The sequence below is a fragment of the Myxine glutinosa genome, chromosome 3, assembly GCF_964187855.1.
Source record: "Myxine glutinosa chromosome 3, kmMyxGlut1.1, whole genome shotgun sequence".
In the NCBI taxonomy this organism is placed as follows: domain Eukaryota; kingdom Metazoa; phylum Chordata; class Myxini; order Myxiniformes; family Myxinidae; genus Myxine; species Myxine glutinosa.
In genome coordinates, this window is record NC_136263.1 from 147,707,802 (window position 1) to 147,720,847 (window position 13,046).

At 44.9% G+C, this 13,046-nt stretch overlaps 1 protein-coding gene across 1 annotated transcript in view; it reads left to right on the top strand.

Annotated features, from left to right (window-relative positions):
* The first annotated feature begins 1,379 nt into the window (after window positions 1-1,379).
* The window catches only part of LOC137423131 (cathepsin D-like), a 56,125-nt gene continuing 44,458 nt past the window's right edge, over window positions 1,380-13,046 (top strand). The window contains 2 exon segments of the mRNA XM_078774666.1: window positions 1,380-1,454; window positions 1,554-1,677. Coding sequence (XP_078630792.1) covers window positions 1,428-1,454; window positions 1,554-1,677 — 151 coding nt within the window. The 5' untranslated portion in view covers window positions 1,380-1,427.

Genomic DNA, 13,046 nt, shown 5'->3' on the forward strand with positions numbered 1-13,046 from the left:
ATCTTGACTGTTCCCAAAGGATAAAGATCATGAAATTGAGCCGAAATAATTGCGGAGGAAACAGTGACCTCAACAATTCCCATCAACATGTTGGATGGATTCGCCTTCCCACACATTGAAGACCTGCAACCCGATATCATTTTTCAACAGGACCGCACTCCCCCTCATTGATCCTTGACCAATGAGAAAATAAATCTTAGTTGTTCGAGCCTTCGGGAAGGAAACATTTCCAGGTCGGTGGATTGGCCGAGATGAACCAACCAACCGCCTGGACCCACTTTCACCATCCATAACCCACCTTGATTTTGTTTTGTGGGGTTTGTCAAGGATGTTGTCTGCAACACCAAGGTGGCAAATCTGCAGGATCTTCATGCTCGGATCACAGCTGTATGCGCACTGGTGGATGCAAACATGACGAACCGAACATGGTTCGTTATGGCTGTAAAACACGAAGGCCCGGAGCGCAATGACCCACGAACGCCCTGGGGGCAATGAAACACAAAGGCCGTGGACGCAATGAATAAAACACGAACGCCCTGAGCACAATTCATGAAACACAAACGCCGTGAGCGCAATAAATGAAACACGAACACCCTAAGTGTAATGAATGAAACACTAATGCCCTGAGCACAATGAATGAAACAAGAAAGCCTTCAGCATAATGAATGAAACATGAACACCCTGAACGCAATGAATGACAGATGACTGACCTGAGCGTTATGAATGAAACACGAATGAACGAAAAAAGAACGAATGAATGAAACATGAACGAACGGCCGTAATGAATGAAACACTAATGCCCTGGACAAAATGAAACACGAGCACCCTGAGCATAGTGAATGAAACACGAACGCCTTGGGGGCAATGAAATACGCCCTGAGGGCAATGACACGCTTTGAGCACAATGAGACAGAAACGCACTGAGGGCAAATGAACCACGCCCTGAGGACAATGAACACACATGGTGTGATGGCTAGATTGAGGAAAAACCACACAAGCTATTTCAGAGACGATGATCAGGTGCGTGTGTAATTAATGATTTCGGGTCACGGCTCATATAAATACCATACCGATGATGAAGTCGAGACACGCCCCTTGGTTGTAGTTGTTTGTTGGATTTTTGGGGCTCGAACTTGTTCAGGGGAATCATGAAGTGCAATGTGGTTGTTGTTTTTGTGGTAGCGGTATTTATGTGTGGTGAGGGTTTACTACGGTGAGTGTCCATGACGTGTGCTCGTGTATAAGTTGGTTTCATATTGGATTATCGAGTGTATTGTGGATAGTTTAGTTTGATGTCTAATTGTAGTTTTGTTTTTTGCAGGATACCTTTGATCAGGAGTCGCACGGCACGGAGACGGGCAGGTGATCGAAATCTACCTTTCGATGGTTTGCTGGCACGTCTCAAGGGTAGCGCTCGGGGAACCACCATGGAAGAATTGATGAATTACCTGGATGTACATTCTTTCATACATTCATTCATTCCCCAATCTCCCAAATAAACATCGCTACCATGGAAGATCCGAGGACTTGTTGAACCACAATTTGTTTTGCAGGTTCAGTATTTTGGTCTCATTGGCATCGGATCACCTCCACAGACCTTCAAGGTGGTCTTTGACACTGGTTCTGCCAATCTCTGGATTCCGTCGAAGCGCTGCTCCCCAAAGAACCGCGCATGCTGTGAGTGATTGTTGGAGGGTTGAACCCTCTATTAGGGGGTTCATGGTGGTTTTCGTGAGTTCAATGGTGCAAGCCTGTTGTCTATTGGCACGTTTGAAACTTCCATTCTCTATCACAACTGAAGTTTCCATTTTGATAATTCTGTAGTATGTTAAATATTTCACCCTTACTCGTATTTGTAGTGTTTAAAATTTAACGCAAATATTACCTTTTCATTCGTTAATATTGCGGTTTCTGGAAACTGCTGAGAAGTAATGGCAACCACCGTACAGGTCCCTTAGAATAGTTATTTCATAGCTGAACGTTATCTTGGCCCCTTCCCCTTATTTCGGGTTAGTATGTCTGTGTTGGGGAGGGAAAGAAAGGTCCTTCACTCATAAGGGGTAATTAGCCAGGCCGATGCACCAAGATTGCATCCACAGTTATTAATTAAAAGTCCTGAAGGACAGAAGACAGACCAAAGACCATTGGAATATGCACCAGATAAAAGTCCCTTCAAAAGGTTTGGTGGCCAGGGAACTTGTCAATCCCACCAATCTTTGCCTGAGAAACTTCGGGGGAGCTTTTGGGGGTGGAGTGACAAACTCCACCAATCGGGAGCCCGGAAAACATCCCCCCCTCCCTACCCCCCACACTAGGCGAGGGTTGGACGAAGGCCTTGTGCATTGCCTTGATCTCAGGGTTGCCAACACTCCACCTAATTGCACACCTTTGTACATTTCTGCTGCGCCACAGAAAAAAGTGCCGTGCTTCGTCAAAAATTGGGCTACTTTGGTCTCCAAGGCGCGGAACTCTTTTTCTAATTCAAGATGCTTTGCAGTGCACTCATACACTCGTCACTCTGAAAACAACCGGAGCATATTTTGGAAGTCGCACTGAGCATGACGTCACGATGATTGGGCCCGGTTAGGGCGTGGCCACTCATGAGTCTGGTTTGGGACTTGGGGGAGGGGGAAGAGGATATAAATTTCCTTTGTTATTATTGTTACCAAATTATGCAACTATTATCGTTGTCAATTAGTTAGTATTAATTAATATAGGCTTGAACAATGTCAGTTTTTGTTGTTTTGTAATTGGAATAATGTTGTGGAAGCACATTCATCTGTTCGTCTGCTCTATGCCACCTCTATTTACACATCAACATGATGCACATTTAAAACAGAATTTCTTCTGAATTATTTGTTGTTGATTAGCCCAATCAACTCAGATCATGACTATGATTTTGGATTCTCAAATTCCACATCAGAGATCCAGTTAAACCACCAAAAACGTCACACACACACAGCCAAAAATAGAGGGGAAGAAGGGGCATGTGCACAAACTATCAATTGTTAGTAACTCGGAGAAATTATCTAAATGATCAATGCTTTTCGCGGCTCAGGAAGGAGAACGAGCGAAACACTTTGGGTGGCGAAAGAACGAGCGAAACAAACGATCAAAGTTGGAGCATATGCATATCTTAAACGACTTGATGTATGCGTACCTTGTTCTGTTTTTATAAAACCCCAAAATTGTGGGGTTGTTTTTCATGAAAAGTGCTGTCATGCGATTCTGAACGACTAGACATTGGGTGCCTTTTGGTCCATTTGATGTGGCTTTCTGCCGCACCTTGGCAAATCTTTAGTTTGCAACCCTGATTGCTTTCCCTCTTCGCCGGTTTCATTCAGCACGTGTGCATCCGCTCTCGACTGGACCTTCACAGGCCTCTGCACATGATTCACTCTTGGCCGGTCTCTTCCTGTTCTCTGTTGGCTGCCGGACTCCCACTTGATGCACATGTGCATGACTTGGACTATTTCTGCACATGCCTGCTTACCTGCCCAAGTTCGTACTGAATATCGCCTGTACCTGTTTGTGTTCGTGCTGAGGATCACCTTTGCCTGCTCGTGTTTGTGCTGAAGATCGCTTTTGTCTGCTCATGTTCATGCTGGAAATGGCCTTTACCGGCCCGTGTTCGTGCTGGGAATCGCCTTTACCTACTCGTGTTGCAGACTGCCGTTTGCTGGCCAGGTGTTCATTGGTGGGGTCGAGGCAAAAGTCATCGCGATGCAAAGCATCAGGTCTGATCATGACTGCTTTGCTAACAGGATCCCAACGTTCGTTCTCCTCCCCTCCCCTACCCTGTGAATGTGTGATGGGTGCCCTTGTTGTGTTTATTTGTTGTAATCGTCATAATGTGTAGATCAAGCTGGGTTTCTGCCTGTTCTCCCTTTTTCTTTTCTATTGATAAGTTTCACTGTAAATGTTTCTAAATAAATCAAATCGTGAAACGTTTCCTTACCCTCTGTCCGTGAATGTCTTTGCTTTCATTGGTCCGCCTTTGCTCGCACCCAGAGTAATGATCGGCCGTAACAAAAATTAGCATTAGCCCAGCGGGTACCAACAGTTGCTCGGCCGTCTACATTTCCATCAAGGAACAAAAAGTGGTACACCACCGGAGGGTACGGTACATTCCCCGATTGAAACCGTCACGTGGTACATGTAAGTGGAGTTAGACGATTGGACCCTGCTATCATTCGATGGTCCAATTGGTGTTCATAGTTGCTGGTTCGCAACCTGTCGAAGTACGAAGTTGTTTGTGTGCGACAGCCTCAGGTCTGGTAAGTTCGGGAGAGAACGGAGGCTAACCCCTTCGTAGTGAACCACGGGCCATTACAATATAATTTTAGCACTATGCAGGCAGGCGTGGTTAGTCGTTTGTGGACCCCATGCAAAACTCGAATAGCCCAGTGTGGCTCTTGGGGTTTGTCCAGTGCCCAAACACATGCCCAGTGTGTCCCTGTCAATTTGCCATCGAAATAAAATACGAAATCTGGTGTCCGACAGTCTGACGTCAATTTACTCGGGCATTAATTTTGCAATCTCGACCAACTAAAGTTGCCAAGCAGACTACTGGTCATATGGCAGAGGTTGTAGCAATTGCATTTCTCCCTCACCAAGAGTTAAGGTGCAGCGACAGTAATAATCCAGTATTGCAAAATATTAACGTTAATAATTATTATTAATTTAAAAAACGTGATGTACCTGGCCGCTGCCATAACTATGTTTGAAATTGTTGTATGAGATTATAACAAGTCAGGAGACGACGGTTCACGAGCGAGTGGTATTCAATGACGATGCTCAATGAGCAATGTTATGAGGTTAGTTAGCTACACAATACCGAAAATTCGGTTCGATTCTGACAACTTTGAAAATTTCACCTTTGTGACCTTCAAAGGTCAAATGTCGAAGATTCTGAAATTTTTTGGAAACCTTCTATTTCATGATGTATGTGATAATATAAGATCATGTAGGACATTTCACCCTATCAGGAAGCGAACAATGTAATAAAACCATCAAAAATCGACTTTTCTAAATTTCGTGACCTTGGGGCGAAAATGAAAAATCGAGCTCCGTGGGGCTAGACATTGGCCTAACCAAATACTGAAACCCCGCTCAGATTCCACCAAACACCTCGGAAGATGGAGCTTGAACTCGATTATCCACTAAAAAGACGTCTTTTTCTGGCGTGGCTCCGCCCACAATGGGCGCAATACCCACTCTAGGCAGGACACAACTAGATCATGATATCAACCTCCCACCCAAGTTTCATCAAGACCAGATATGATCGGGTAGTTATGCTGCGGACAGACCGACAGACAGACGCACACCCACGACGTATATTGTGGTCACTTGATAACTCGTGAACCAATGATGTTAACCCCTAATCTCACCCAACACCACCAGCCACAAACATGAGGTCTCTTGCAAAAAGTTGATCCAGGGGTCTGTCCCATTACCAAACAGGTAGCTGACTAGGTCTTGCCAAGCCAGCTGTTCTCAACTGTGTTGCAGTTCTTGCTTGCATGCTTCAGATGCTTGGTGAGAGCTCTACTTGCTGCTCAATAATGGACCACACCATGGGCATCTAGGTGGGGGTTGGCAGGAAGATATACCCCTTCCTCTCTCTCACTTTTGTGACTAGGGTGGTTTATTCCTTCCCTCCCCCTCCCCACTTTCCACGCGAATGTTGTGGAATGCATTGCTTTGTACAAGCCTCACAGGCCCAGGTGTGGGATGTTCCGCAAATGCATCATATAATTATGTATAAATCAATATTGACCGTCCCCAAATAAGTTTCTTTTGAATAATTACTGAGGTTGTGGGCATTATTTACGAAGAGACCATATCGACAAATGCATTTCATGCTGGATTTCATTGGTTGGAGTAAGTTCGGACTGCAGTGTCCATGTGCTGAAAATGCATCACATGATTTGCGAAAACGTGATACAGGAAGACATTCCCCCTGCAGTGCTGTGTAATGGTGTTGCTTAAAATGGTCTACCAAAGTGTTACGGATTCGTCACTTCCGTTGTTGTGGTTCTCATCCACTGCAAACATTTTTGGTTGCATGTGCTACTATTGTTGTATAAGTGAAATAGAGATTACTATTTTCAAAAGGTAAAAAAAGTTAATGTTTTAAAAGAAACCGGAACCGGACGAAGAGGAAGAGGAAGAAGAGGAAGAAGAGGCGGAGCGAGTAAGTCGGACAAGAAGCCGAGGTGCTTCGAGGTCTTGAGCAAATGTTGGTGAACGAACTTCGGGTTTCCCGGGAAAGGGATTCCTGTGACAGAGTTGTTATCGCTGTGACAGATCAACCTGCGTCTCAGGTTTTGCGGTTGATTCCGAAGAGAATCGTTGTTTGAGGGCAGTTGCACCTCGAAGAGGCCTGTTGGCCGTTTTTGTCTCGCGCCTGATTTCGCATCACTCTGGGCTCTTTGCCTCGCTTCAACCATTTTCACCGCATCCAGAAGTTAAGCTGGTGTGTGTGTTTAAAGTGGATTTTGAGTGGAAATTTGCGGTCGCCATAAAGGGAGCCGTTGAACGTCCATATCCAAAGGAGTGATTTCACAGTCGCCTTGAGGGCACCTTTACGCATCTTTGGCAGTGTGACTGTCACTGTCAACCGAACGGGATTCTGGTCTCGATTCGACGTCGTTCTGACGATCAACTTTGCGTGGACCAACTTTGGCTTGAAGCCGGGATAGAGACATTGGGGATGTTCTTTACGCTCACTTGGAGCACAGCGAGTTATATTGTACGAAACTGATGGTACCATCATAGGAATGATATATTTGTTGTGCAATATTGATTACTATTGTTTTTTGTACTGTTATTCTTGTGTGATCTTAATACAATACTTTGTTGGTAACAATTGGTGTGGTTTCACCATTGATCTTTGACATGCAGAATAACACATCTTTCTGCCGTGACTCCTCTCGGGGCTCAGAGGTACACCGTGACCGGGGTTTGGGGAGGAGCACGTAACAGAAATTGGGGGCCTCGTCCGGGATCGAATTCCCTAACATCCTCGTCTTGGATAGAATTCCCTAACATCCTCGTCTGGGATAAAATTCCCTAACATTCCCAAATTTTGGAATTTTTCTAACATTCCCAAATTAAAAAAAAAAAATTTGAAATTTTTTGTGGTAAGGTTAACAGGTGTTAACTGATAGTCACCATGGTGTTTGACGCAGAAAAGTTTGCGGCGTCCCCTAATGAGGCACAGTTCCAAGCGTTAAAAAGACCGGAACTTGTGATATTGGCCAAATATTTTAACTTGGAGGTCCGAGTTAATATGAAGAAAGCAGAGATGCAGACATTGGTGGTAGAACCTCTGGTGGGACAAGGAACATGGAAAGAGGCAGCCTTGGATTGGTTACCCGAGGAAAAAGGAAATGTGGAGCTCCGGAAAATGGAGATGCAACTGCAGAGCCAGGAAAGGTTAAAAGAGTTGGAATGGAAAGCGGAAAAGGAAAGAGGAGAACGAGAACGAGAACTCGAGGAGAGAAGAGCCGAGGAAAGAGCAGAGGAAAGGAGAGCTGAAAAGGGAAGAAAAGAACAGGAACGAGAACTCGAGGAGAGAAGAGCCGAGGAAAGAGCAGAGGAAAGGAGAGCTGAATAAGAAAGAAGAGCAGAGGAAAGAGCAGAGGAAAAGAGGAGAAAGGGAGTTAAAGGAACGGGACATGGAGTATCAGAAGGAACTTAAGCTCAAGGAGCTGGAATTACTGGGGGAACGGTGAGAAGTAGTATCCATGCTGGCTAGTTCGACAACTAGTCAGAACTCTTGGGATGTTGCTAGGCATGTGAGGCTGGTTCCACCCTTCAATGAAAAGGAGGTGGCCAAGTTTTTTTTTTTTTTTTTTTTTTTTTTTTTTTTACATTTTAAGAAGGTGGCTCAAATGCTAAAATGGCCTGTGGGGTCCTGGACTATGTTAGTGCAAATAGTTTTGGGGGGTGTCGTGGAAGTGGTGGGTGAGACTCAAGACGCCAATGATCGGAAACAGGTTTTACAAAAGGTCACAACTTTATTAACTGGTTATTCACTTCATTCCATTACCAAATAATACCGTTTAACTCAATTGACCAGGTTAACTCTATCCGCATAGTCCCTCTTTCGTGGCTGCAGCGCCGAACCCGTGGTACGCGTTCATTCCGTCGGGCAGGGCTTCTCGTGGCAAGTGCTCCTTTGGCTCAAAGTCCCTTCTGTTTATATCGGCACACTTCATTTAATCCTCTGTCCGCTGAAATCGTAATCCCTTCTCCGCTGCTTACTCAGTCGCCTCACTGGCACCAGCTCGCTCCCCTCCTGCTGCGAGTTCCATTTACCAAACAATAGGGGGGTGCTCCAGCCTGGGGCTGTGACCAGGTGGACAAGAGATTACCATGTTCGTGCACATTCCTGACTTTCATTTACGAAATCGTCTATCTGCTTCGTTACCAGCCCTAATCAATGAGTTACCATTCCCAATCAATGAGTTACATTTCCACAATTCCCTCATCTTTTTTGTTTTTGTTTATATTAACCATTAATCTAAACATCAATATAAGTAAACAATCAATCACTGCAAGTAAACATCATTACAAGTATAAGTAAATAATCAATCACTGCAAGTAAACATCATTACAAGTATAAGTAAATAATCAATATCTACAAGTAAATATCAATACAAGTATTCAAACCATAACTTTGGTAATCAAATTCCCTTAGGCATACACCGTCATCCTGCAAGAATCACAAAACATTTCGTTGGTCATTGACTCCTTCCATATTGTTCAATCTATTGCATTTGCATCACAAATATATTTTCAAAACAACACTTCACCATCATCAAGATACAACAATTTCACTTCATTTTCAAGTTTTTTAAAGCATCTGCACCATCTGGCAAAAACGTTTGCCTCCACACAAATGTTGACTTTGTTTGAAAGGAAGGGCTGATCACTTGTGTTTGAATCCAGGTATGAAACATTTTCTCCTAATGTCTTCATAGCTCCTGCACTACTTCGTGTAGGATTTCGCTGTTGTGGTAACATTGCGGAGTCATAGACTGACCCTGCTCTCCTTGTAGCATTCTTGCCACTTTTTGCTGTAAACCATAGTAATTCCTGAACAAGGCCTTCACCCAGTTGTAGTCGACTTGCCTCCTCCCTCATTGTGAGTGGGCAGCAAGTATTGGTGTGACGTTGATTGGCCAGCAAGATGTGGAACAGGGATGCCGGATGCATCCACAATGATGTTGGGACCATGGTGTTCAGGTCATCCATGGTCCATACCAGGAGTGGCCCGCAGAATCGTGCACAGCTGTTGTGAAAAGGCACAGCCATTGGTTTGCAGCTCCATGCTGGCTCCCCGGAAGTTGGTGAAGTAATAACATATGTCCCCGCATTTCACAGCGGTTGCAGGTAAGGTGTCGTTGTCCTGCAACTTCTGATGTGATGAATGTTCCAAGCCTTCGAACAAGAGTAAGTGATCGCCTTTCTTTCATCTGTTGCAGTGTGATCCAGGCAAATGGTCACATAAATTTCCTTGGTGAAGGTAAGCATCCATCTCCAAGTTACACGGGAGAATGTCTTCATCATTCTTTGAGAAAGAGGGTGTATGCCACGTTTAACTTCATTTTTTTTTAGCCACAAATTTTCTTTCTCGAACTTCTTCCCAATTCCGTTAGCACCCCCTTCAAATGTGATCTCGTCTTATCCTTATGCTCAGTCACATCTGAATCTGCTTTCCACACACACTGAATCAGATAGGGTACATCTTACCATGAAATCAGCATAATCATGTATATCTTCCGACAGTTTCACATTCAACAATTTGTTGTTTTTCCTTAACACAAAAAAGTTATATTCATTTATATGCGTCACACAAATAATATTCAATCAGGTATGTATTTCACTACTAAACTAAGAATAGCATCCACAATTGCTTTCAGGTTAATATAGTTCAAAAATTAACTCATGCAGGTATTTTAGCACTACTCTAAGAAAATAAATTGTATATGATTACAATCACAAACGGGAATATCTAATTCCCAACAACAATTTTCCCAAACCAACAAATTAAGCATAATGTATTGTAACGATTTTGAGAAGTGTGTAACGAATCTGAGAAGTGTAACGGTTTTTGAGAAGTGTAACAATTTTGGAGGAAGTGTAACGAATGTGAAAACGTTACAATGTGAACGTTACAAAAGGTACGGTAACACCCTGTTAATGTAAATAATGGTCGCAGTCGGCGTCCTAGTTAATTCCATGAAACTTACACGCAGGTCACGATATATCTTTTAAATAGTGTATTTCCTTATTCCATGTAGGCTAAATATGTGTTTTCCCACTAGATTGACTTTGCATTGTATCAAACAAAATAAGAGTAGGCCCTTCCAATTTCCCCAAAACCTCCCTTCCAATTGCCTTCCGCATTTTGGGCGGTTTTCTTCAAACCACCATTGGCCACGAGGTAGGGTTGGGGAAGAAAGGCGTGTCTCCACCTCGTCATAAGAGGGAAGGAGTGAACCAGCCCTAACAGCCAGTCAACACCGCGGTGAGCGACCCGGTAGGCGTGCCCTCGGAGCCGGCGGCTTGATTTCGCCCGAGGTGATAAAAGCGACTGTAAGGGACTGCTTTAAGAGATGACTTGGAGAGGCCTTGGGAGATGAGCAAAGAGGCTGCACCAAGAGGTGAGATGCGAAACGCTCCAAGCCAAAGAGGAGAGGTACTCGGCAAGGAAACCAGCTTTGGAGAGACGCGCTGAAAGGAGGGAGATGGCCCCACCCCAAGAAGAGGAGCAGGTGTGCCGAACCAGCGCGTGACGTCTACCGCAGTGGATACACGATGGAGGGTTTCCCGCTAAAACCGCGAGGAATTGTGAACTGCGGCCTCCCGACCTTGCCTCCCTCTCAAGCAATCCATCTCAAGCCCTACCTGCCTGCAATATCCCCTGTGTAAGTGTGAACGTCCTGTCCTACTCGTTGTCTTGGGGCTAAGTAAAAATGAGTAGTGTAAGTTAACGATTCGCTGTGTTACTGCTTCTTCCATCCATTGCTTGTGTGTGTATAATAAAATCTGTTCTTCCTCCGTATTCTTCTTCTTCTTCTTTTTCATTCTCTTTCGGTCGCTTTAGAGATTTCCCGATTGAATATCTGTGGGGCGATCTGGTCAACGTCGGGTGAAATCGGGTTTTAATCGGGGAGTAACTGTTCGGACGCGGTTAAATACACCACCGCTCGGTCAATATAACATCTAAAAGCCGCGTCTGTAACAATTGGTGTCGAGGAGTTGGATTCGGACCTGGGACTAAATTTGTTAGGCCCAAATTTTGGAACACCAATTGTACCATTAGGGTAACAATTGGTGTTGGGAAGTAGAATTCAATCCGGAGCGCATTTCACGCGCTCGAAATTATAACGGCGAAATTTGATTTTGTTTTACGAAAATATAAAACCCGAATTTTGAGATCACGCCATGGACAATCAAGGCGATCGGATGTCGGTGGGGGAAATAGACGGGTTAGGGGTAACCCAGGACTTAGGGAAAGAAAGGGAGGAGGAGAGCAATGATGAGGCGGTTGAGGGGGTATCAGACGCACAAAATGGCGCCTCGCACATGGCCACGGCGTCCACACCCGCGACCGTAGTAGTGCCGCTGGTAGATTTGGACCTTTTTTTCATACAAATGAAGGCCCTTATGGCCCAGAATAGCGAGAAAATGAGGGAGGAAATGAGGGCTCAGAGTGAGCAAATGAGGCCTGATAGTGAGCAAATGAGGGCTGATAGTGAGCGAATGGGAAACCAAATGGGGGTAATGGGAAACAAAATGGGGGTAATGGGAAACCAAATGGGGGTAATGGGAAACCAAATGGGGGTAATGAGGGACGAAGCGAGGGGTACCGGTGAGGAGTTAGACAAGAAATTTGGGAAGTTCGACAATAATTTTGAGGGGTTAGACAACGGGATAAAAGAGGTAAAGAATGGGTTAACGGGGGTGGAAAACAGAATGGCTGCCCAGGAGAATCAGTTAGAGGGGGTGAAAAATGGGTTAATGGGGTTAGAAAATAGGATGGAGGACAAATTGCGGGAAATAGGGGAACAATCTGCCAGGGAAATCAAACAAATGGGAGAGCAAATAGAGGAGGTGAAAATCGGGGTAGAAACCAAACTGGATGCTCAGAGGGATGAATTGGGACAGATGAGGGTGGCATCTACAAAAGAGATGGAGGAAATACGACGAGGGGTAAGTGAGGAGGTTTCGGGGCTGCGCGAGGAGGTAAAGCGAGGTGAGAAGCGTATGGAGAAAGAGGTGAGAAATAATACGGCTAAGTTACAAGGGGGAATAGAAGATCTGACGAAGGGAGTAGAACAGCTGACAGAGGGACAAACGAAGTTAGTGGAGCAGGTTCAAAGGAACACTGCAGTACTCGGAGGGTTAAAGGCGACACAAAAAGAAATGAAAAATGACTTGATAGCGACACAGAGGCAATGTCAGATGGTACGTGAGGAACTGACAATGAGGGTGGACGAGGTGACAGAGATAATGGAGACAAAGGACCGGCAGGTGAGGATGCACATAGAGACGGTCACGGTAGCCCTAGAGGACGAACTTGAGGAGACGCACCGAGAAATAAAAGAGGTTAAACAAAAACTAGAGGAAGTGGAAGAAGAGGTGAGTGAAATTAAGAAGGGACGGACAGAAACTAAGAGAGAAATCCAGGAGGAAGTAATGGAATATGTACAAGGTCTGTGTTCAAATCATGATGAGGTGCTCACTAACCAAATAAAAAGTTTGCAGGTGGCAGAGGAGGTGCGACGACGAAGTACGGAGGTGAGTGGCAATGTATATGATGTGAGGAAAGCTTCAGTCGGCTTGGGGGTTGCTTTGGATCCGGGTGTTCGTGAAAGGCCGTTGGTGAAGTGTGTGACAGGTCAGGTGTGTGAAAAAAGAGGTGTGCGAGAATGTCAGACCATGGGGTGTGTGAGGAAAAAGTGCACGCCAAGGAGTGAGTGTGCTGTCAAGAGTGAGTTGGTCGAAGCGCGTGTGCGAGGGGGTACATG